We start from the raw sequence: 26591 nt of genomic DNA on the forward strand, positions 1-26591 counted from the left end.
CCAAATACCCCTGTGATAGCAACCGCTTCCCCTGCACCTGCGCTGCCTATGGATGCTCTGTCGGCGGTCCTGGAATCATTTTGTTTCCAGGGTAGAAGTGGCGTGTGGGCACAGGGTGTGTCTGATGCAAAAATACAGTATACAAACTACCCCACGCAACCAAAAAGAAGAGAAGGAAAAAAATAGCAGCTAGCACGACAAACAGAAAAATTTGTTGTCAAGTGAAAAAAGTGCATACAGTGCAGCGCTAATAAAACTCACCAGACTTGTATAACAAAATCTTACATGAGTATGAGTGAATGATGATCAGTATTGTGACAAAACGCAACATGAAAAAATAAATGATATACTTCAACAACGCACTTATTTGATAAATGCGAAAAAAAGTGGTACACTACAAGAGCACTCGCATGTCTAGTGCAATATGTAAATCAAAAATTGGTTTAAAAGTCCATAAGCATTTGTGATAAAGTCTACCGTGATGATCAAAACTTTGAAAATCTTCAAGTACACCAAAAACCGAACGTGTTTGCACTCCGTAGATTGGAGGAATAGAAAAAGAAAAGCGCTTTGAAGTTACTTCTTAAATATAAGTGTACTACTTCTAACCACTTCCTGACCGGCCCACGACGATGTACGTTGGCAGAATGGCACAGGCAGGCAAACTGGCATAAAGGTACGTTCATTTGTATTTGCTGCCCTGTCATTGCATGCATGCCGCCGGTCGGGCCCCCCGTGAATACGGTCGCGGGTCCCGCAGACTTGATCGCCGTGGGGATTCCCGCTATCGTCTCATGGGGAGGCTGAACGGGGAGATGCTGATGTAAATCTCCCCGTTCTGCCTAGCAACAAGTGACACTGATCTCTGCTCCCTGTGATTGGAGCAGAGATCAGCGTTCACTAACACACAGCCCAGCCCCCCACAGTTAGTAACACGCCCCTAGGACACACTTAACCCCTACACTGCCACCCCCTGGTTAACCCCTTCACTGCCAGTGTAATTTACACAGGAATCAGTGCATTTGTATAGCACTGATTGCTGTATAAATGACAATGGTCCCAAAAATGTCTGTATCTGCCATAATGTCACAGTCACAATAAAAATCGCTGATCACCGCCATTACTAGTAAAAAAAGAATATATTAATAAAAATGCCATAAAACTCTCCCCTATTTTGTAAACGCTATAAATTTTGCGCAAACCAAACAATTGCTTATTGCAATTTTTTTTTTTTACCAAAAATATGTAGAAGAATACATATCGGCCTAAACTGAGGGAAATTTTTTTTGTATATATATTTTTAGGGTATATTTATTATAGCAAAAAGGAAAAAAATGCGTTTTTTTTTTTTTTTCAAAATTGTCACTCTATTTTTGTTTAAGGCGCAAAAAATAAAAACCGCAGGGGTGATCAAATACCACCAAAAGAAAGCTCTATTTGTGGAAAAAAAGGACGTCAATTTTGTTTGGGAGCCACGTCGCACAACCGCGCAATTGTCTGTTAAAGCAACGCAGTGCCGAATCACAAAAAGTGGTCTGGTCTTAAGCCAGCAAAATGGTCCGGTCTGAAAGTGATTATTAAACATTCTTTTATATATACGGAATTACGCTATGTGGCCCTTTTTCTATTCCTCCCATCTACTGAGTACAAATTGATACCAACTACCTGTGTATGGAGAAGCAGTATCCATAAGTTTTGGGACGAGATTTCGATAGGCCACATCCCAGCTGCCAGCGAACACCATAAAGCCTTATCGACTCATATGTATGTTCTTTTTGAGTCAGAATTTTCCGGTAAGCTTGCATCCTTATCGTGGTGTTGTCACACGGGTGGTTGCAAAATTACTTTTGGTTTTTGGTGTACTTGAAGATTTTCAAAGTTTTGATCATCACGGTGGACTTTATCACAAACGTTTATGGACATTTACAACTTATTGTTTACATATTGCACTAGACATGAGAGTGCTGTTGTAGTGTACTACTTTTTTTTTGCATTTATCAAATAAGTGCGTTGTTGAAGTATATCATTTATTTTTGCATGTTGCGTTTTGTGGTTTATATCACAGTACTGATCATGATTCACTCATACTCATGTAAGATTTTGTTATACGAGTCTGATGAGTTTTATTAGCACTGCACTGTATGCACTCAGTATAAGCAGTAGTGCTGCATCGCCTGATTTGGCTCAAGTGTTGGTCTGCGGATTTGCATCTAAGAAAGCGCTGGTGGATTTGCCCTTCCAAGGTGAGAGGCTGTTTAGTGCCTCGCTGGATGACATTATTAAGAATGTTACTGGGAGAAAGAGTACTTTGCTCCCACAGTCCAGAAAGGGTAAGGAGCCACGCTGTAGGCAAGGGCCATCTATTTCCGCACAGAAGCGGCTTTTTCGTCCGCCTGGGTTGGCAGGTAAGCATTCCCAGTCTGACAGGATGCCCACTAAGGGACAAAAGCATCCCTGGTATCGCAAGCCGAACAAGTCCGCTACCACATGAAGGTTCGCCCCCACCCGATTCCCGGGTGGGGGGTCGTCTTCGGGATTTTTCGGTTCGGTGGACCTCTCTTCTTTCCGACCAGTGGGTTTGTGAACTGGTTGGGTCAGGCTACAAGATAGTTTCTTTCTTGTCCGCCAAACAGATTTTTTTCCCTCCAACCTTCATCTTTTTCCAGCTTGTCGGGAGGCCCTGTTTGGGGCAGTACAGGACTTACTACTGCGTGGGGTGATAGTACCTGTACCGACGTCGGAAAGGTTTCAGGGATTCTACTCCAATCTGTTTGTAATCCCGAAGAAGGAATTGGTCAGTCCGGTATTGGATCTCAAGGCCCTCGATTGCTTCGTGAAGGTGCGGAGGTTTAGGATGGAATCGGTTCGTTCCGTGGTCGCTGCACTTCATCAAGGGGAATTCTTGGTGTCTTTGGACATCAAGGATGCATACTTGCATGTCCCCATATGCGTCAGACACCAGAGGTTTCTGCGATTTCCGGTCGGGGACCATCACTACCAATTTGCGGCTCTTCCCTTTGGCCTAGTAGCGAGGGCTCCAAGGGTTTTTGCCAAGGTGCTGGCCACAATTCTGGCGTTGCTGAGACAACAAGGGATCGCGATCGTGGGCTACCTGGACGACTTCCTCCTGAGAGCAGCTTCTGCCGCAGAATTAAGGGAGGATGTGGCGATCACCATAAAGACTCTTCAAGAGTTTGGCTGGGTATTGAATCTCCAGAAATCGGTGTTGGTACCGACTCAGCGCCTGGAGTACTTGGGGTTGATTCTGGACTCCTCAGAGGCAAGAGTCTTTCTCCCTTCAGACAAACTGCAGACTCTTCAATCCGTGGTGCGGTTACTGATGTCCCGCAGGTGGTCGTCGCTGCATTTTTGCATGCAAGTTCTGGTCCTCATGGTAACCACTTTCGAGCCGGTACTGTATGCTCAATTCCACACTCAAGTCTTGCAGAAAGAGATCTGGTTCAAATGAGACAAATCTCCGACATCCCTGGATTGTCAAATTCGGGTGAGTCAGCTAGTCAGGGCTTCGCTTCTCTGGTGGCTGAAGTCCCCGACTCTTCGGTCTGGGAAGTCGTTCCTTCCTCTTCATTGGACGCTGATCGCAATGGACGCCAGCATGACCGGCTGGGGGGGGGGTTTGGGGTATCCAGTCGGCCCAGGGTCACTGGATGCAGGAAGAATCCCGCCTGCCGATTGATGTGTTGGAGCTTTGGACGATCAGGCGGTGCCTCTCCATATGGCCACAGAGACCGGTCAGGATCCAGGCGGTGGCGTATGTCAATCATCAAGGAGCTCAGCTGCAACGCTGGAGGTCTCTCACATCCTACAGTGGGCAGAGTGGCGGGCCCCGGCTCTGTCAGCTGTATACATTCCGGGAGTAGAAAACTGGCAGGTGGACTACCTCAGTCATCAGTTGCTGGACCAGGGGGAATGGTCACTGCATCCGGAAGTGTTTTGGCTCATTTGCCCAAGGTGGGATATGCCGGATGTGGATCTTTTACCCTCTTGGTTCAATTGGAAGGTGCAGAGGTTTGTGGCCAGGTCAAAGGGCCCCATGGGGGCATTATCGGCTGATTTATGCCTTTCCCCCTGACTCCTCCCTCGTCTGCTACGCAGACTGGAGGCCAAGGGAATTATGGTGATTCTGATTGCCCCAGATTGGCCTCTGCGTCCTTGGTACGCCGGCAGTACTAGTGGTGGCGGATGTTCCTTGGAGGCTGTCGATGCAGGAGGACCTTCTGTCGCAAGGTCCGATACTTCACCCGGCTTTACAGTCAATGGTTTTAATGGCATGGCTGTTGAAAGCCAGATGCTGAGGGACCGAGGGCTGTCTGCTTCGGTCATTTCCACTATGCTGAGGGCTTGGAAATCTTCCTCCTGGAAAATTTATCATCGCATGTGGAAGGCCTACATCGCCATGTGTGAGGAGATGGGGTGGCATCCGCGTACATATTCAGTTTCCAGGATCCTGCTGTTTTTGCAGCAAGGAGTGGATTAGAAACTTGCATTAAGCACCATTAAGGGGCAGATATCAGCTTTGGCTGTCTTTTTTTCAGTGAACCTTGGCGACTCACTCATTGGTGCGTATGTTTGTTCAGGGGGTTTGGCATGTGGTCCCTCCGGTACATCCGCCTCTTCCCCCATGGGATTTGAATCTGGTGCTCTCAGTGTTTCGGAAACCGCCGTTTGAAAAACATTAGGGAGATCCCCTTATTGACACACTCTCAGAAAGTAGTCTTTCTAGTGGCTATTACATCTACAAGGCGAGTTTCTGAGTTGGGGGCCTTGTCATGCAAGTCTCCCTACTTGATCCTCCACAAGGATAAGGCGTGCTGCGTCTGCAGCCTTCTTTTCTTCCGAAGGTTGTTTTGGTCTTTCATCTAAATGAGGACATTGTACTCCTGTCCTTATGTCCTCGGCCATCGCATCCCAAAGAAGTCGCTTTAAATTCTTTGGATGTGGTCTGGGCTCTGCGGGTGTATCTGTCTGCTACGGCTCCTTTCCGGAGGTTGAACTCTTTTTGTATTGGTGGCTGGTCCGAAGAAGGGCCTGACAGTCTCGTCCGCCACCATTTCTCGGTTGATCAGACAGATTGTGGTTCAGGCTTATGCCATAAGGGGGCGGGCGCCTCCCTTTCCTGTCACTGCGCATTCTACCAGGGCAATTGGTGCTTCCTGGGCTTTCTGACATCAAGCGTCCGTTTCTCAGGTGTGTAAGGCGGCAACTTGGTCGCCCGTACACACTTTCACTAAATTTTACAAGGTCGATGTGGGCAAATCTTCAGATGCATGCTTCAGCCGCAAGGTTTTGGTGGTGGCCGTTTGAGGTTGCGACTCCCCCTGATGGGGAGTTCTTTTGTTATGGGTGGAGTTTATTTTCTTTATGTTCCCACCCCTCGTTTTTGGCACTGCTTGGGGATGTCCCTAAGGTCAAAATTAAGGTGCTGTGTCCATCAATGAACGAAAGAGAAAATAGGATTTTTGTGCTCGCCGTAAAATCCTTTTCTCTGATGTTCATTGACGGACACAGCACCCACCCCTCCTATTTATGTTTGTACTGCTTTTTGATGAACTGGGCTACTGGGAGCAGAGTGAGGGATTATAGCCAGTAGGGCCGCCCCCTGGGCGGTACTGTGTTTTTATTTTGTCTTCTACCTAGTCCTCTCCTAAAAGGTTGTGATATAACCCTAAGGTCAAAGATGAAACTCAAAATTAATCAAGCGCAAAAATTTAACCTCTGTGAAATATTAATAAAAGGAGGCAGCAGCAACACTCAACCGTGATCAGTAATCAAACAAATAAATATGCTTAAACAATATAGTGATGCGCTAGACTCAATATTCCACCACAAATTTAAAGTGCCAAGTGCAATAAGTCAAGTGCCTGAAAAAAACCCATACCACACAATCTATAAAAAAAAGTACCAAGCTACCCTTACCAATATATAGGTAAGAAAAATTAAATCACAATGTTACAACTACAATATCATCATCATCATAGATGAATTCTGTGACTACATGGAACAATAAGTGATTAGAGTGCAAATAACTAACTGAGCCTTATAGGGAACAGTACACCAAAGGGGAAAAAGTAAAGGAAACCCCCAAAATCCTTACTGCTGCACAGTTTGTAGGAAAATGGTCCAACAAAGTATTCCCAAAAAAATTTAGATGTATAATACTGTATGAATGCACATGACTAAATGTGACTATTAGGACAAGTGATAAACTAAATATTCAAAATTAATATTCGGTAAAAAAATGAATAATAAAAGATGTGTGCAAACTAACCATGATGTTAATAATAACACTGCAAAATGAGCAATAAATAATATTAGTGTTGAGGTGAATCACGAAAACAATCTAGATAGGGCTTGCTAGTCACAGTGCAAAAAACAGCCAGTTCCAAGGATTTACACAGTAATTGATGTATTAATCTGTGCTGGACGGAGAAAACATCACTCAGAAGGAATGGCCCAGGTTAGACGCTTGCTTTAGGTCATTAGCCAGGCTTAAGTGGAGATGAAGGCTTGCAACAAATAGATTAAGGTGCTGTGTCCGTCAATGATCATCAGAGAAAAGGATTTTACGGTGAGTACAAAAATCCTATTTTTCCTGATTGATCAGTGCTATCCGCTATACCCGGCAGCACTGATCAGTGTATTCTGACAGTGGGGTGGTCTCGTCTCTCTCTGCTGTCAGAATACAACAACTCAGTGGGAAGGATTCCTCCATCCAGATCTAATTTGTGGATAGGAGAGCCAGGCAATTTTTTTTTTTTCTTATTCGACCCGCTGGTCGAAAAAAAAAAAAAAAAAAGGCAAGTATGGGCTGTCTTAATCTTGTCTCACTTCCATAGCTCAAGATTCAGCCAGTAATAGGTTTTCAAATAAAATAATTTATGTGGCAGAACCTACCACGGGCACTGCCCACAGCTCAGCTTTCTGCACAGGCTGTGCAGCACAGTTATCGTGTCATCTTTTTTTTTTTTCACCAGGTTATTATCTGAATTTTGTCAATTGGTGTAAACAAAGTGGATTTATATTGTTTGTTGCTTTTGAAAAATAAATGTGAATGGAAGTTTTTGTGCCTGGAGTTCAGCATTTTAGGTACAAAGCTTTCCGCTATAGCAAAAGCTGTCTATTAGTAGTGTTAAACCTTCCTACAGCTGATCCTATTTCTTAATCGTACATCACAGACACAGAGCCATAGTAGTTACTATGTAGATTATAGGCCACCTTCAAGTGATGGACACTGGCACACCCTAAGACAGGAAGTCCTCTCCCTATATAACCCCTCCCACTACTGGGATTACCTCCGTTTTGTTGCCAGTGTCTTGCCAGTTGTTGGTCACGAGTAAAGATGTGCTGTGCTGAGCTCCACTGGAAGATTCCATTGCTTGGGTCAAGCTATGCAACCGGATCCATTCAAAGTGTCTTTTCTATTCCAAATTGAATGGTACCCGGGCCTCTTGTCCGAAGAAACAAGATTTTGCCTGTAACGCTTCTCTTTTTAGAGAGCAGGACCCTGGTATCCAGTGCTTTGGTATTTTCAGCCATAAAGTTTTACTGGTGAGATGCTTTATGGGTCCAGGAGTGTGTGTTCCCCGAGGGTCCCCGGTTCCTCAAGGTTTGGTAAGGGAACCCACCATGAGGGGTGAAGATTGGGTCTATTTGGTTTTACCACAGAAATCCTTACTGTGTGAAAGGTAGGTGGAGGTTTCTAAGGAATTTTAAAATTTTCTTATGAAATGTCTCCTTTAAAAAAAAGTAAATGTTGTCATGCCTAAGAGTCACCACTGGGGGCTGTATAGAGCACGTACCTTTTCATGCTTTCCTCAAAGATCACGCTGTGCAACAGAAACAGCAGGCATCCCTTCGAGCAGCTCAGCCCTTCAGTAAGATTGGGGAGGGGGCGGGATTTTCTTCCACTAATCACCCCTCACTTGGACAAAGCTCTTCCTGGATAGGGGGAAGCCAAAACGATCAGCGATGCGCTCTGTTTTTTACCTCCCCCGCACAGCGGCTTGTCTCAGGTCTCCTACTCGCCATCCCCTTCCTACACACACACGCCAATCCCGTTGTTTGAAAAGAGGGGACGCGATGGGTCTTAAGGGGTGGGACTTAACGCAGCGTTAGCGTGCAGCAACGTCCAGTGTGGGAGTATGTTTAAAAGCTCAATTTTTGCTGGCTGCAGATGTCGGAGGGACACGAACAAAAAAAGGGCATGTAAGAGGTTGGTGACACTGGCATTCCCTTGGCACATTGACTAATAGCATCAGGCTGAGCGTTAATAGTAGCGGCAGTGGCTAGACTATTGCTCAAGCAGTGGATGCAAGTTCTTCTGGTAGTACCTCTGCATTTGTGCATTGGGCTATGGTCAGAAGGGGGGCTAGAAACACCCCAAAAAAGAGCTCAAGAGGGACTCCTTCAAGCTCAAAAAGCCTAGAACCATCTCTAAAAAAATTGGCATTCTCCCCTGAGAGTTCTGAGTTGGCTGGTCAGAGTGAGCTATCTGGGCTGTCAGGTGTTTCATAGTTTCATAGTTTGTTAGGTTGAATAAAGACACCAGTCCATCCAGGTCAACCTGAGTGTCTACAACTGTCCCTATCCCTGTACACTGCACACTCACATCGGTCCCTACCCTCAAGGAGCCCACAATCCAAGGTCCCCATTCATATACTAGGACCAATTTTGGACAGAAGCCAATTACCCTACCTGCATGTCTTTGGATTGTGGGAGGAAACCAGAGTACCTGGAGGAAACCCACGCAGGCACAGGGAGAACATGCAAACTCCAGGCAGGTGGTGTCATAGTTGGGATTTGAACCAGTGACCCTTCTTACTGCTAGGTGAGAGTGCTAACCACTACACCACTGTGTTGCAACTGTTTCCAACACTGCAGTGCCACCTATGTTACTGAAGAGGTTTTTTCCTCAACCATATTGGAGTTGGAGCAGAGAATAGTGGCTTTAATCGAATCCCAGAATAGGACTAAACGCGATAGGTCCCCTTCTTTTACCCAGGACCCTCAAACTGAGGAACCGGGGGCAGGAGATGATTAATTTCTCTCAGGGGACCAGGAAGAGGCTGATGACTCCCCTTCTGAGGGGTCAAATGCGGAAAAGTCAGGTTCACAATCTGAAAGATTGATGGTACAATCTCTTCCTGAATTGGTCCGCTCCACATTCATGCTACCTTTAACTGAGTCGGTCGATAAGCCTACTTCTTGTTTGGGTTCGCTAAACCCTACCCAAGCTGTTCATGCTTTTTCTATCCATTCATTGCTGGTAAAGCTTATTTATTCTGAGTGGGATCACCCAGATAAGCAGTTTTACCCTCCTAAAAAGTTTTCAACACTTTATCCTATGGAGGAAAAATGTAATACAAAATGGGAAATTCCAGCAATTAACGCTGTTATATCCTCTGTGAATAAAAGTTTGACTTGTCTGGTAGAGAATGCTCAAATGCTTAAGGATCCAATGAATAAGAAGTTTGCATTTCTATTCAAAAAACACTTTTTCTGTGGCAGCAATTGGTTTATGTCATCCTTGAAAGACCAGTTTGAACAGGTGCTCAAGATTATTCCTGATCAGCAGGCCCAATGCTTGGCCGAGCTACCAGGGGCGTTATGTTTTGCAATAGACGCTATAAGAGATTCTATTCTTCAGGCCTTATGCTTGGGCTGGTGCGTATGCGTAGAATACTATGGTTGAAAAATTGGTCAGCCGAAGCGTGGTGCAAAAAGCTCCTGGCTGGTTTTCCCTTTTGCGGTGAATGGCTGTTTGGGGATGATCTGGATAAATACATCCAAATAATTTCTAATGGGAAGAGTTCCCTTTTGCCAGTTAGGAAAAGGAGTAAGCGTATTTCATTTAAACAGGCTTCTTCTCCAGTGCCAGGGGCATCGGTCTCCACTGTCAAGTTCAAGAGGTAAACCTCAGAGTCAACCCCAGGGACAAAAAAGGTCCTGGGGAAGGAAGCCTACAAAGCAAAGTTCTAAGGCCCCCTTATGAAGGGACGCCCCCACTCGCTCAAATGGGGGGAAGACTTCTGCAGTTCTCAAGGATCTGGCAGGAAGAGTGTCTAGACAAATGGGTGGCCTCCTCAATAACTCTAGGGTACAAACTAGAGTTACGAGAGTCCCTGTCTCCTAGTTTTCTCAGATCAAACGTTCCCAGGGATCCAGGGAAAAAGAAGTCTCTCTTTCAAGCATTGGACCATCTTTTGTCTCAAAAGGTGATATCGTTGGTCACCATGGAGGAGCAGGGATTGGGGTTTTATTCAAACCTTTTCATGGTACCAAAACCAAATGGGGATGTCAGACCCATTGTAGATCTCAAAGATCTAAATTGGTTTATGAATATCCGCTCTTTTCGCATGCAGTCAATCCGATCAGTAATCTACATACTACAAGGTGGAGAACTTCTAGCGTCAGTTGACATCAAGGATGCTTACCTACCTGTACCTATTTTTTCCACTCACCAGAAATATCTGCGCTTCGAAATAGAAAATCTTAATTTTCAGTTTGTAGCTCTGCCTTTTCAGACTATCTACTGCACCTCAAGTGTTTACAAAGGTCCTGGCACCTCCTCTAGCCATATTAAGGGCTCAAGGTATAATGATTCTAGTTTACTTAGACGATCTGCTCTTGATAGACCAGTCGGTAGCCTGCTATGACCAGGGTTTGGTCACCACAGTCAGCTACCTGGAATACCTAGGTTGGATTCTCAACCTAGAAAAATCTTCCTTAAAACCATCAAAGAGATTGGAATACTTGGGTCTGATCATAGATAACAGATAAGAAGAGGGTGTTCTTGCCCCAGGCAAAGATCAGTGCCATAAGGGAACTGATTCAGGTTGTCAAGGCAAAAAAGAATCCTTCTATTCAACTTTGCATGAGATTGTTGGGAAAGATGGTGGCTTCATTCGAGACTACTGCAAAACAGTATCCTATTGGCTTGGAACAAGAAGGTCCAAGCTCTAGACTTCCCAATGCGTTTGTCTCCAAAGGTGCGCCAAAGCCTCATTTGGTGGTTGATAGCCAAGAATCTGCAGAAAGGAAAATCCTTCCTACCAGTTACCTGGAAGGTGGTAACGGCAGATGCCAGACTTTTGGGTTGGGGAGCAGTCCTGGAAGAAGCGACTGTCCAAGGGAAATGGTCCAAATCAGAAATAACCCTGCCCATCAATATTCTAGAGATTCGGACAGCACGCCTGGCCCTGAGGGCCTGGATGTTCAGGCTACGGAATTGTCTTGTCCGCATCCAATCTGACAATGCCACAGCAGTGGCCTATAACATTTACCAAGGGGGCACGAGAAGTTGTGCGGCCCAGAGAGGTAAATCATATCTTAACTTGGGCAGAAAACAATATACCTTGCCTATTGGCAGTCTTCATTCCAGGAATAGAGAATTGGCATGCAGACTATTTGAGTGGCCAGCAGTTGTTCCTGGGAGAACGGTCTCTTCACCCTGACATCTTTATGACCATGTCAAAAATTGGGAATTCTGGACGTGTATTCCGCACTCCATCAGGGCTGTTAGTGCTTCCTGGGCAGTGCATCACCAAGCCTCCATGTCTCAGATCTGCAAGGCCGCAACTTGGTCTTCTGTCCATACATTTACCAGATTCTATCAAGTAGATGTAAAAGGTCAGAAGGATATCGCCTTTGGGCACAGTATGCCGCAAGCAGCAGTATAAGCCCTCTGGTCTCATGGTGCGCAGTTGTGTTACGTCTCCCTTCCTTTAGTTGGCATTGCTCTAGGACATCCCACATAGTAACTACTATGGCTCTGTGTTCCGTGATGTACGATTAAGAAAATAGGATTTTTATAAACGCTTACATGTAAAATCCTTTTCTTTGACGTACATCAAATGTACATCAAAGGACACAGAGGTCCCTTCTGGTATACACGTGTATTGCTTTGCTACAAAAACTGAGGTACTCCCAGTAGTGGGAGGGGTTATATAGGGAGTGGACTTCCTGTCTTAGGGTGTGCCAGTGTCCCATCGCCTGAAGGTGGCCTATAACCCCCATAGTAATTACTATGGCTCTGTGTCCCGTGATGTACTTCAAAGAAAAAGGTTTTTACAGGTAAGCTGTTATAAAAATCCTATTTTCTCAGTTCTTTATAAATGAACTGTTTTATATAGTATCTAAAAAAAAATTACTCCAGTGAAATGTTGGGAAGAAAACAAACCTGTTTCATTAAAAAAATAAATGGTTCTAGCATATCCATGTCCCTAGGCACCCAGTTGGTAAAAATATGCCCCCATCTTGTAGGTGTGTTGGCTGAATAGGTGTGAACTTATAGAAAAGTCTTAACAATTGAAACTTCCTGCTCCTGTATGAGCTGTGGTGGTCTGCTGTTGATTTTTTTTCAGCAGTCTATTGCACACTTATAGCTACTCCCAATTAGCAGGAAGCATGCACATCTTTGATTACAGAGAAAAAGATGTGACTGTGCAAGGGGTGGTTGGGACTTCTGCAGATAGACCCCCTGCTCTCACACAGAGGACAGCAGTTCTTATCCAAATACTACTGCAGGGATTCTCACTCTTGAGCTGGCACTTGAGCGCTAGTAAAAAATACGTTAAATAAGTCATTATAAAAAGTTATCTTACAGGTTATCTGTATTGGACTGGTATTCGTAGACCATGGGGTATTTGCTGCTTTGGACACTGGCAAAAAACCTTTTGCTAGGGCCATCCCAAAAGTGTACCCACATAACCCCACTCCACGAGGATCCATTTTTTTGGAGATAATTCTTTAGGTGATGGACCTCTTCTCCGCTGGAGTTGTATTTTTTTTTTTCCTTTTTACACCATGCAAGTTCTACCTAAATGTTCTATCAACTGTTCAGCCATCAGAAACCGAAAATCCTTTACTTGAAGATATAGATGAAAGTGTTGGGGATATAGATTTTGTCAAACAATATAACAAATTTCTATCAGCTCAAATAACCTTAATCACTAAATAGTGATATGTGTGGTAGGTGATATACAGAGAAAAAACCCCCAACCAAAAAACAAAGAATACCCCCCACCTGGCCGCTGCACACACAGAAAATTAATTCACTTCATATATAAAATATACATAAAAAACAGTGTTACGCTTCCTAAATAACTTCCAATAAATCCTTAAATAAGAATATGTGATTAACTTGCAAGATACTAAGTGCACAATCAAATATTCATGTTCCCTGACTGGGAATAGTGAAAAATACACAATAATCAAATACACGTGTTCCCTCCCTAGGATTAGTGAACAATAAACATTAAAGATAAAGTCCACACACTCAAAAAATAAATAGAATAAAAATAAGAGTCCGAATGCACAAAAGTAATCCTCAGTCTTCTGCACAAAAAACGCACAACACACCACCAGTGCATAAACGTTGAAAATGCAAGTGCTCTCCTCCACCTCGAAATCCTAGCCGCTCACCTCACGCTCTGACCACTGTTTCACCAGAAGGTCAGAGAAAGCAGGTTCCCGCTCTGGGATACAAATGGATCAGCTGATTATGGAACTCCTATTCCTTCCATGCTGCCTCCTGCTGATTGGATGGATTCCAGCCAGTTCAAATTCCCTCAATGGGGTCCGGTGCACATGGCAAAAGAAAAGGCAAAATCTAGTGCTCTCTGTATATAAAAACGGTTTATTTCCTCATTAAAACATTAAAACGTTTCTGTTCCATGAAGGTTTTTTTAAGCTATATGCGATTGTTTCATGCCAAATGCTTTCTATTTCTATGGACACCCTAATTGATGCAGTACCTTTGCCCAACAGAACTGGATGTTCCACGGCCAACACAGGCCTCTATGGGTGCTAAGAGATTGTCTAAGTTTAAAGAAGATTTTTCCCATACCAACCCTTTACACTTTAATAATGCACTTAAGCATTTTAAAACAAAATGGAGTATCCCAGTAGTGGATCCTGTGAATTGCTGTTGTCCATAAACTCTTTACAGTTCCTATTGAGGGAGTTCCCTCTTTCAAGCATTCTGTTGATGGGTATTTTGAGGCCATCTTAAAAGCCTTATTTGCTCTTGCAGATCCAGCCATACAGCCAGCAATTGTTGTCATGTCTGTTTGTCAGACTATCACCAACAGGTTTGGCTGTATGAACAAAGACCAGGAACTTGTCTTTGAACACCCTGCTGTCTTAGAACAAGTGGAGCTGATTCCTTCAGCCCTTTTGTTTTGTGTTCATGTTCTGAACAATGTAATTCGATAACTCTCAGAATCTCTCCTATCTCTGCACAAATGCAGGATTTTGTGACTAAAAGCTTGGTCTGCTGAACGTGCTTGTAAGAAACCTCTTCTATGCATGCTCTTTGATGCTGAACATCTCTCTGGAGAATCCCTTAACAAATCCGCAATTTCAAAATACTCTGGTAAAATGAGAAATCGCACAACACCATGAATTTCAGATGCCATTCATTTTTAAAAATGCGGTGTGGCTCTGCCACGATAAATCACATTGCAGTCATGGCCAACCACATCACGTGCAGCTTGTCGCATAAAAGTCGCTCCTGAACCTTTTTTGGGCAACAAGCTTCAGGAGATGTGGTTTTCCACGATTACAGCGCAATTTATTGTGCAACAAGTGCGGCAGGACCGAACCGTGTTTTTAGTTGTCAATAAAATGAATGGCATCTGAAATTCGCATTGTGTGAGTTCTCATTTTACTAGAGCGTTTTGAAATCACGAGCACAACAATGCCCAGGTGTGAATGCAGCCTTAGTGTTCATAAAATAGTTCACCTCATCCAAAGTTTTTTGACTCCAGGTATTATAACTAATATCTGCTATTAAAGTATTGCTAAACCCAGGACCCTGCCTTCACTATATCTGTATTCCCACAGTACACAGAACATGGAAATGCAATTACTGTATTTTAGTAAATATAAACTGCTAAATACCTTTTCTCATCAGCAATATAGAGCAGTCTTTTGACTTCTATCAGTGGTGGGTTAAAGCTTGTAGGAGGAGTTTTCATACTGCACTGGCTGTCCCATCAGGATGCAGGACCCCTGGCACTCTGGACAGTGCTGATCACATGCACTCTTGCATGAAAAAAAAAAAAAAACTCCATAGCAATACACCCCAAACTGAGCATGTGCAGACTGACTCCACTAACTGTCTTATCCAGACCTGTATTGGGGGCAATGCAAGAAGGGGAGGATCTGTGCATACAGAATTAAACAGCCTTTTTACACAATGCAGAGGATTAACCCCTTAGGTTCCACAGTATAACAAGCATGCTTTACTGCATATACAGACTGATTTTTCTGTCATGAGTTTAGTAACACTTTAACAGTGAGACTTGAAATATGTTCCCCTCAACCCTAGTCTGCTAATGGTGTTATTCTCTCAGCAGTAAGTGAAATACAAGACAGAACTTTATAAAAAATATTTTTTTTGTTAATTAGATGCCTATAACAACTATGGAGGCATGCCAGAAGACGATCCTCACCATTATCATGAGCACTCTACTGAAGAGGACCCCGAGGATATGGATACACAATCCTCTTATAACAAAGGGAACATCCCAGACTTCTTACCCTCTGCACAGCGGGCTCTGTACCTGCGTATTCAGCAGAAGCAGCAAGAAGAAGAGCGAGCACGGAGGATGGCTGGAGGAACCCAGCAGGACAGAGATAATGAAGAAGGTGAGTTAACTTTATACACAATTTAGCTCATCAGAATGGGCTTTATGTGTATAAACTGCAGAAGGAAACAGAATAAACAGACCTACCAAAAGTGGTCCATGGAAAGCAAACTGGTGACAGGGTCATGAGCAGACAAAGCTTATTGATGCACATGGGAAGCAAAGGCTGGCCCATGTAGTCTGATTCAGTAGAAGAGCTAACTTGCTTCAGACATAATTTGTTCCTTCCCCTATATAATAAAACTAACGAATAGATATCTGATCAATCAATCATGGTTACGTCATTTTATTCTTTATATAATTTTCTGGAAAAATTTCTGTTAATTCCTTCCTTAACCACTTACAGACCGGACCATTTTGCTGGTCAAAGACCAGACCACTTTTTGCGATTCGGCACTGTGTCGCTTTAACTGACAATTGCGTGGTCGTGCGGAGTGGCTCCCAAACAAAATTGACGTTCTTTTTTTCCCACAAATAGAGCTTTCTTTTGGTGGTATTTGATCACCCCTGCGTTTTTTATTTTTTGCGCTATAAACAAAAATAGAGCGACAATTTTGAAAAAAACGCATAATTTTTTACTTTTTGTTATAATAAATATTCCCCAAAAATATATATAAAAAACATATTTTTCCCTTAGTTTAGGCCGATACGTATTCTTCTACATATTTTTGGTAAAAAAAATCGCAATAAGCGATTATTGATTGGTTTGCGCAAAAGTTATAGCGTTTACAAAATAGGGATAGTTTTATGGCATTTTTATTAATAATTTTTTATTATTTTTTTTACTAGTAATGGCGGCGATCAACGATTTTTTTTTTTTTTTTTTTATTGTGACTGCGACATTGCGGTAGGACACGTCGGACATTTTTGACACATTTTTGGGACCATTGTCATTTATACAGTAATCACTGCTATATAAATGCAGTGATTCCTGTGTAAATGACACTGGCAGTGAAGGGGTTAACCAGTGGGTGGCAGTGTAGGGGTTAAGTGTTCCTGGGGTGTGTTACTAAATGTGGGGGGGGCTGGGCTTTCATTTAGTGAACACTGATCTCTGCTCCAATCACATGGAACAGAGATCAGCGTCACTTGTTGCTAGGCAGAATGGGGAGATGCTGTTTACACGGCATTTCCTCCATTCAGCCGCCCCGTGAGACGATCGCGGGCATGCCCGCGGCGATCGAGTCCACGGGACCCGTGACCGGACTCACGGGGGTCCCGACCGGGCACGCAAGCGTGCCACCGGCACGCTCGCGATGGCAGGGCACCATTGAAGATTGGACGTACCTGTGCCTGCCCGTGCCATTCTGCCGACGTACATCGGCGTGCGCCGGTCGGGAACCGGTTAAAGTGGATGTAAACCCACTCTCGTACTTTCTAAACTACTGCAATATTGGTTATCTAGAAGGATATACTTGCCTCCTGCATGTATACTTATCTGTCATATATCTCCTCTTTGTTTGCTATGAGATCCGAAAAACTGCAGATTTTGTGGGTGGGTCTGTTTTCCAGGGCTCAGTGAGTGGAGTCGTGAGTAGATTCCCCGCCCACCTCTACACTCCCCTTATCAACATGCATTTTCTCCTGTATTTCTTACACTGAACTTCTGCTATGAATACTAACATCCAGTCAAAACCCAGAGAAGTCCCCACATGACTTCAGCATGCCAAATCCTGCTGAGGTGTGAAACAGCCAATCCTTGCAGAGCAGCAGAAGAAAGGAGTGGTAGGAAATTAAAAAAATAATGCATGTCTCTTAGGCTAGTGCACGAGATATATAAATCACCTGTCACTCACAGCAAGGGGAAGGATTTGATTAAGTTTTTCTCTGTTTGTCAAGATTTATCTCACTGAACAATAAAAGAGGATTGCTCGGAGCTGGATTAACTCTTTGTGGCAAGGCTCAAATGATAGGAAATCTTGTACTCTACATTATGACAAAAAAAAAAAAATTCTGGTTTACATCCACTTTAAGTATTTTGCTGTGTGTACTTTTGAACTTTCCTGTACCAAGTCTGGGAACTATAAATTAATGATTATTAACATTTTCAGGTGATCCTGGCAACTGGTACTCCAGTGATGAAGAGGAAGGAGGAAGCAGCGTGACTTCAATACTTAAGACTTTACGACAGCAGTCATCTAACCGCCCTGCTCCACAGGTCCCTGCCCGAGACACTAGTACAGGGGGACAGGTTGACCCACGTCTGCTAAAAAATTCAACTGCCCCATCCAGCCGCCCTACTGATCCCCGCCTCTCTCGTGATCCACGACTTTCCCGAACCACGGACAACCCTTCTTCATCTGACAAAGGGCCAAGCGACCCTAGACTAGCCAGACATGCAGCCCAGTCTTCAAAACAAGACTCCCCAGTAAATAAAATGGCTGGAGATGAGGAAGAAGGTGAAAGAGTCTTGCGTGATAAGCCTGTCAACATCCCCATTGATCCTCTCCCTGGACATACATTAAGGGACCCGAGAAATCCGCTGCAGCAGTTCTGCCACTTTAAAAAGGATGTAAATTTGAACAAACCAAACTTTGCCAGGACTGTTTTATGGAGTCCTGAAGACCTTATCCCACTGCCCATTCCTAAACAGGACTTCATCCCAATGCCTCCTGCACTACAGTCGATGCAAGGCCTTGATTCCAGACTTAACCGTCCATCCACCTCAGTATCGCATGACCTACGCCAGCGGGCAGCTGCTTCTGATGCAACAGCATCAAATTCTAGCCTGCCTGATTTTGAACTGCTGTCTAGGATTCTGAAGACTGTCAATGCTGCCTCTAGCACTTCATCAGCACCAGCTGAAAAACCCACTGATCCTCGAACACGGAAGCCTTCTGCTGACCCACGTCTTCAAAAGTCCACAGAACCTGTGCTTACTGTACGACCACCAGAACCCACACAGCCCCTTCCCACAATACCACTTGTTGAGAGCACAACCACCATTGCACCCTATGACCCCCGTTTGCTGACTGTAGGGGGACTGAGCAAACCAAGCGGTCAAAGTAATGTTCTCAGCAACATTAGTTTGTACGATCCACGGACAGGGAATAAGACTTCAGCTGAGGTCACTTCCAACGAGACAACCTCTAAGGGTTCAGACAGCAAAACTGCCAGTAAAGCAAAAGAGCCCCTTTTTGTGCGCAAGTCTGCCCTGGACCAACCAGAAGCAGACAAACCTAATTCAGATACTGCCACTGACCGCTACAACAGTTACAACCGGACCCGTGCTAAAACTGCAGCTATTTCAGATAGCAGCCAGGCCGCTGTTCACAACTTGCCAGTGCCATCTGTCTATGGTTTGGTCAAGCAAACCAAAACTGGTAGTGGAAGCCCCTTTGCTGGAAACAGCCCAACACAGGAGTCCGAACAGGACGCTGGCTCCCTTAAGGATGTTTTTAAAGGATTTGACCCCACGGCATCTCCATTCTGTCAGTGATACCCATATACAGTGTTCACAATAACATGCCTATATATATATATATCCTTTTTTTTTCTTTTCTTTTTTTTTTTAAGCAACTCATACCATTTTTGGTTATGTCAATCCTTCATGTATATAAACCGAAGAAAAAAATGTAACAGCTCCACAATCTGTTTTTAATGAATAATCATCTTGCGTAGTGATTTATGCTGTCTATTTGTATGTTATTTTAACATTTTCTTTATAAACATACACCCCTCTGTATGTGTTAGAATATATATATATCTATATCTATATATATATATATATAGATATAGATATATATATATATATATATTTATATTTATGGTGTATTTCTAAGGGCAGCAAAGTTGTGGTGAATCTGTCATGAAGTAAAATTCCCAGTGGAGGAACATTAAATGAGAGATTTTACTCCCCAACTCCCAAGCAGCATACTAATTGTGAGGCAATGAAGACGAATAGACTCGTCCTCACTGCTTATGTTGTCACTGCCATGGTAGCGTGCAACTCAGGAGGTAAAAGTTACAGCTTCAATCTGAGGCTTTTCACACCTGTGATTTGCTGTGTGTTGGATTCCCGTTTGAAGATGGATTCATAATATGATGAAATTCTTTGTATTTAGTGCACATGTCAGTACACGGTAGACAGCACACAGGCAGGCTTGTTCAATGAGGTAGTGAAAAGGGCAGTAACTCATATCTTCCAATCAAATTTTCAGCTTTTTGTAGTCCAGTCATACTGTGGTTTGCTACATTATCACTTGCACTGTTACACTGAGTAAGCTCAGTGTTGTGAAGAGGCAGCTAGTTCCTTCATTACTGTACAGAGAGTCGGTTGGATCCTTGTGTCAAACTCTAAATTGATCTGTGTCTGATTTCCGAAGAGCCTTGGATGGGCCTGGTCAGACACACCTCATTGTACATATATATATATTTATATATAAATATGATTTTATACCACATTTATGTATGTGCTATATTATGCAAAGAGCAGCAAGTTCACAAAACCAAAAGGAAGTTTAAGTATTTATAGCTGAAATCTCAAAGTTTGCCACTTGAGTATTGTAAAAAGTTTATTTAAAGCAAATCCTTATTCCCCTTCATTTCCTGCTTTTCCTGTTTGTTATGTGTACTGAAAAAGCAGAGTGGGTCCATTTCCAAAACACAGGATGAACCAACTGAATAATTCTTAATGTTTAGAAGCATGACTACATTTATTAAACCATCGTTTGTACTGGTGACTCAAGACATAGGGCATAGGGTATCTGTCACAGCCAAGGTTTTGCATGCAGCACTGAGGGCTGCCATTGCTATCTGCCAGAAGTAGTGTATGTTTGCTTGAGACGGCAGAGTTCTCCTTGTAGAACAATCCCACACAGTGATATGACAATTCCAGAACTAGGAAAGCTTCCAGAAATGGAGGGAGTCTTGGCTCTAATAGTTAACAGCCATCTTAAAGCGGGACTGCACTGCGGGAAAAAAATACAAATACTGCAGCTGCTGACTTTTAATAAATGGACACTTACCTGTCCCGGGGTCCAGCGATGCCGAGGCCGATCGATCGCTCGGCTCTCGGCTGCTGCCGCCACCATTCTAGGTGAGGTAATCTTCGCTTCACTTCCCGGTTCCCCACTGCGCATGCGTGAGTCACGCAGCGCAATAGGAATTGTCCGCGCTGTTTCTGGGACCTGTGTGTGTCCCAGCAGACAGCGCGCAGGGACAGGAAGAGGCATAGACTCCCGTGGGAGTCTATGCCCGGAAGTGGGTGTAAATACATGTCTTTGACAGGTATCTGCACCCCCCTCCCCTCTGAAAGGTGCCAATTGTGACACCGGAGGGGGGGAGGGTTCCAATCAGCAGAAGTTCCACTTTAGGGTGGAACCCCGCTTTAAGGGCCCATTCACTCCACCAGCATTGTGGTAAAGTATGTTGGTGCACTGCAGTGCTATTCATTTTGAACAAATGCACCTCCACTACGCAAGTGCATTGCAGCGCACCCCCAACGCACTGTATCTGGTAGAATGCTCTGTGAAAAAATTAAGCTGGCCATTCATTTTCAGTTGTCTGCCTAATACAGCAGTCCTCAACACAGAAAAATGCATACTTGGTTCTGGTGTGAATAGGCCCTAAACAGGGCTTTTTCACAATTTAAGAACAAATTTGACTTGGAAGACAGTACAGTCAAATAATAGGCTGTATTCATATAGTATGTTATCTTTTTAACCGTTAGGTTGTGCAGTAAATTATAGCTATTTTCCAAGATAAATGATCAAACCTTTCCTTCCCAATAAAAAACATTTCTTGCTTTAGTTTAATACAGAATGCTTCTATAGATACAGAACTGCGTGTGTATATGTGTCCCACATAGAGAACTTGTCTATGGCATTTCTCACTTTGCACGTAAGATACTTGATTTACAAGCGTTGTGGAACAATATAGGTTATAGGTGCTATTTAAAAAGTAGATTTCACTGCACTGCCTTACAAGATTATATTTGGTGAAAAGTCTCCTTTTTTTTCTTTTAAAGGATAAGTTCACCTTTTGTAACATGTTATATGTGACATCCATTATCAGTGTAACATGCAAGATGCACCGACCTCCGCACTCCCCAATCCTGTTTTGACAGCAAGTGGGGTCTTCACCCCCCGCCCACTGTCACAATCTAAAAAATTCATGAATTCACAGTGTTCTGTGAATGTGAAAACTACAAAAACCAACAGCCTTTGTGGTTGTCAGCTTGTAGTTCTCAATGAACTACCAGGGCACTGTTGAGCTCTCTAGGTAGTTCATTGAGCTCCCTGTCAGAGTGTAACTGCCTGCCTGTATCGGAGGTACAGGGAGACAGCTACACAGACAGCCTGCAGGACCATGGCATTACACCCACCATCTGCTGATCATGGGTGCAATGCTTTACAGGCTTCTAACAAAATAGAAAGTTTCCCTGCAAAAAAAGTGCATTTATTTATTTTTGTGTAAAGCTGAACTTATCCTTTTAAAGGAAAAGTGTAATGAGGAAAATAAGGGGATTGCCATTGTTCTTTTCTTTAAAAAATACTAACTACCTGTCATGCTGACACAGAGGCTTCAATATTTTCTGATCCCCGGATCCAAAAGTAGTATGTGGTTTGGAAATTTCAACTCACTGCCTACTTGTACAAGGGCCAGGGACTAGGAAAACAATAAAATCGCAGTCAGCCAGGAATCTAGCTTGTATTTTTTTCCCAGTAAGGATTCCTTTCTTCCAGTTCTTTCAAGCTCCGTTTCTTTCCTGCAAGTGTATGTGGATTATCTTTTTTCTTTTAAACATTCCTGTTTCGAGAATATTATGCAATGTGACTTGCTGTCGAGGCAGTAAAGCAGCATTATGTTGTATCCAAGTGCAGCAGATATAAACACAATTGCCGGTAATCATGTTCCACAGCAAAACAATCAGACAAAAGCTGCTTGTAGAATGCCAAAACATACATCAAACAGCTTGTAATATATTTCTGCCTGCATGAAAGCATATCTAAACCAAACAACAAAAATGTAATCTATTGCAGCTTATGAGTCCTTAGATGTGGTGGCTGCATTCGTTTTCTTTTTTCAGGCTAAGGACATTGTATGCAAGTACATAACATACATGTTGATCTTGCAATAAATACAGTGGGCTTGTTTATTTTCTGGGAGTTAAAAAGAAAGCACAACCTTTTTTGTGTAATTTCATCCCATAAATCAACAATGTAATAAACATGAATAAAGGCTGATATCCCAAAGATCCAGCCTGTGTGACAGCCATGACTGCCCCCATAGTGAAGTAGTAAAGTTGGCCATACACTGATCGTTTTTTCATTCAGCCAGCTGGTAAAATGACTCAATCGATTCTTCCATCCGCACAAACCAGGTGAATGGAGCGTGCCCCTCCCTTGATGGGCCATAGTGTTCTGACAGCTGCCCCTGACACTCTCAGAATACACTGATCAACGGCTGCAGCAGCTGATCGAGAAAAAATTTCCAACATGTTCGTCTATCAATTAATCAATATCAAATGTACGATTGACTTCTGTTGAACGGGGGCCGCCATACACTGATAAAAATTCATTTGGTCCCCACTGAACTGGCCAAATTACGAACAGTATATGGACAGCTTTAGTGTAGCCATGAAGGGACAGGAGGTGTGCTATTTGAAAAAACTGCCAAACGCACACAGGAAAAAAAAAGAAAAATTAACGCAGTCACCTTATTTAGGAACTGGTAAGCTTTAATAAGTTAAATGTTTATTTTTGGTTACAGATATATTTTAAAGTGAACCTATGTCCAGGAATAAAAAGAGAATCTCTTACTGGGTAGCGAGCAGCTCCAAGTTACTGCCTGCATGCTGGGTTGCTTTTCCTTTTAGAACAACTATTTATCCCCAAATATCTCAGAACTCTGATATGCAATGGAAAACTCGCTCCCTATATTTCACTATTGGAAAATGAGGCCACCTATCGCTGGGAAGGGCCAATAGTCAAGTGCAGAAAAGGGGGTGGCCATGCTGGGAAATATAGATGCTTTATGTATCATGGCAGTCTGATGAAGGTGCTTGCTGTCCATCGTGAGTAAGAATGATGCTTTGCTCCAATGTTATGAATGAATGCTGGTGACCTGAATGTCACGCTGCAGTCTTTTGTCTCTGGAAGCTTTTCAAGGACCTTTTGAGAGGTTCCAGCTCTGGCTTTGGCTTATTGCTAAAAGTCAATGTTCGTGTTGCTTTCTCCAGCATGAAGACTGAACCATCCCTGTAATGCCTGCTAACGGCGATAGTGCGCTTGTGCGCTGCTGTCTACGGCGCATGCCTTTTAGAAAATATCTCCTAAACAGTGAAGGTTTAGGAGGTATTTCTTGGACCTACAGGTAAGCCTTAATCTAGGCTTACCTGTAGGTCAAAGTGGTTTGTAAGGGTTTACAACCACTTTAATGCTTCAATAAAGATACCCAGGAGTGCAGCAATATTTTGGATTTTGTATGTTAGAGTCTCACAGACAAGCTGTGCTGCATTCTGGGTTCCAGTTCACAACATGTGATAGTCAGTCACTCACCTAGAGCAGCATTTCTTTGGCCATCAGTTTAGGGTGATCAGACCCGATAAACTGATATTAAAGGCAATTTTTTATTTTTTTTAAATAACATGTAGTACTTACCTGCTCAGTGCAGTGATTTTGTATAGAGCATCCCCAATCCTCCTCTTTTTGGATCCCCTGCCAGTGCACCTGGTCCCTCCATCCTGCCAAGTGCACCCAGAGCAAGCAGCATACTATGGGGGCACCCAAGCAGGCTCGCTTCTGAGCCACTGCTCTGCATGTCCATTCACGCACAGAGCTGCGGCTCGGCCCCCGCCCTCTCTCTCTCCTCCTTGGTTCGCTGGCTGTTATTCACGGCAGGGGGAGCCAATGGCTTTTGCTGCTGACTTAGCCAATGAGGGAGAGTCCCCAAAGAGCTGTGCTCTTGTGCTGCACACGGAATGTATTTTACCTTTATGCATAGAATGCATGAAGGTAAAAAACCTTCTGCCTTTGGAACCACTTTAAGTCTCTTAGAGAAGTACATTTTCTTTGAATTACCAGAGCAAGAAATTCTGTTGGCCTGTTTCACACAGGCTCCGGGTTGTATAAGAGCAGTGTGAACAGCAAGCTTTGATAAAGCATTTGCAGAGCATTCAGCAAGCTGGGTTGAAACATTTAAACTACTGTGCAGCTCTTGTTTGTAAATACTGAACTCAGGTCCTAATGGGAGTGCTGATTGCCACTTTAACCACTTCCTGATGGCCTCGCGCAGATATACGGTGGCAGAAGGCCATGTACAGGCAGATTAACGTACCTGAGAGGCGGCTTGCGCACGGGCCCGCTGGGAGCTCCTTGACAGCGATTGCATGTCCCGCAGACTCGATGTCCACAGGATACCCGCAATCGTCTCATGGAGAGAGAGAACAGGGAAATGCTAATGTAGACAAGCATTGCCCCTTTCTGCCTAGTGACACTGTCACTGATCACAGTTCCCTGTAATCGGGAGCGGTGTACTGTCACACACAGCCCCCCCCCCCAGTTAGAATCACTCCCTTGGAACACACTTAACCCCTACAGCGCCCCCTAGTGGTTAACACCTTCACTGCCAGTCACATTTACACAGTAATCAATGTATTTTTAATTGCACTGATCGCTGTATAAATGTGAATGGTCCCAAAATAGCGCCAAAAGTGTCCGATGTGTCCGCCATAATGTCATAGTCACGATAAAAACTGCTGATCAGCGCCATTACTAGTAAAAAAAAAAAAAATTTTTTACCAAAAATATGTAGCAGAACACGTATTGGCCTAAACTGAGAAAAATAATTTTTTTTGTGATATTTTTTGGGGATATTTATCATAGTAAAAAATAATGGGTTTTTTTTTTTTTTTTTTTTCTTCAAAATTTACGTTCTTTTTTTTGTTTATAGTGCAAAAAATTAAAATCACATAAGTGATCAAATACCATCAAAAGGTTGTTCTTTTGTGGGGAAAAAAAGGACGTCAATTTTGTTTGGGAGCCATGTCGCACGACCACGCAATTGTCCGTTAAAGCGGCACAGTGCCGAATTGCAAAAAGTGCTCTAGTCTTTGGCCAGCCAAATAGTCCGGGTCTTAAGTGGTTAAAGAGGGAGTCCACCTAAAGAAAAAAATATATATATATTAAAAGCCAGCAGCTACAAATACTGCAGCTGCTGACTTTTAATAAATGGACACTTACCTGTCCCTGGGTCCAGCGATGGCTGTCAGTAGCTGCCACCACCGCCATTCTCATTGACGAGCCAATGGCTGCGCTGCTTTTCAATCCATCCACTCAAACCAATCAGCGGCCAGGCTGAGTGGGGAAGAGGACGTCGGGGGCGAGCGCGGGACTTTTGAGGAGTCAGGTAAGTAAAACGGGGGGGCTGGGGGCGCCGGCATTGTCAGATGTGTTTTCACCTTAATGCATAGAATGCATTAAAGTGAAAAAAACATTTACCTTTACAACCCCTTTAAGCAAGCAGCTAGCAGGTTTTTTAACAAGCTTTAAGAAGTACTGCAGCCTGCTAAGCGGGTTCTTTAAAATGACAGTCAGCACTGCCATTAGCTGGTTGAAAACTGCACATATTTTGCCAAAGCTTGCTTTTGACACTGCTGTTATACAAGCTGAAGCCTGTATGAAACAGGCCTGGTTCACACCTATGCATTTTTCAGGGCAGTTTTGCAGAAACACACTACAGTCCATTTAACATGGTTTCATATGGGTCACGATAACATCTGAGCATTTTCCAACAGTGCATTTTTTTAGAAAAGGTCAGGAACTGTTTTCCCTACAGCAGGCTGCATTTTTGGTTCCAAGGACGTCAATAGAAAAACATAAAAATGCAGTGCTTGCGCTTTTGATGCGTTTCTGCTGCATTTTTTGCTGTTTTTTCCTGCAAGACAAGACACCCCCGAAAAACTCAAAATGCATGATA

At 43.6% G+C, this 26591-nt stretch overlaps 1 protein-coding gene across 5 annotated transcripts in view; it reads left to right on the plus strand.

Moving 5' to 3' along the window:
• The window catches only part of ZC3H4 (zinc finger CCCH-type containing 4), a 90992-nt gene extending 65465 nt beyond the window's left edge, over positions 1 to 25527 (plus strand). For all 5 annotated transcript variants that reach the window (XM_077457477.1, XM_077457810.1, XM_077457564.1 and 2 more), the window contains exons 13-14: positions 15433 to 15672; positions 17723 to 25527. In XM_077457477.1, coding sequence (XP_077313603.1) covers positions 15433 to 15672; positions 17723 to 19110 — 1628 coding nt within the window. In that variant the 3' untranslated portion in view covers positions 19111 to 25527. The remainder of the gene's footprint in view (positions 1 to 15432; positions 15673 to 17722) is intronic.
• Positions 25528 to 26591: the final 1064 nt, after the last annotated feature.

Source organism: Lithobates pipiens, unplaced genomic scaffold (assembly GCF_037356315.1).
Source record: "Lithobates pipiens isolate NorthernLeopardFrog02 unplaced genomic scaffold, aLitPip1_a1.2 Scaffold_1, whole genome shotgun sequence".
Classification (NCBI taxonomy): Eukaryota; Metazoa; Chordata; class Amphibia; order Anura; family Ranidae; genus Lithobates; species Lithobates pipiens.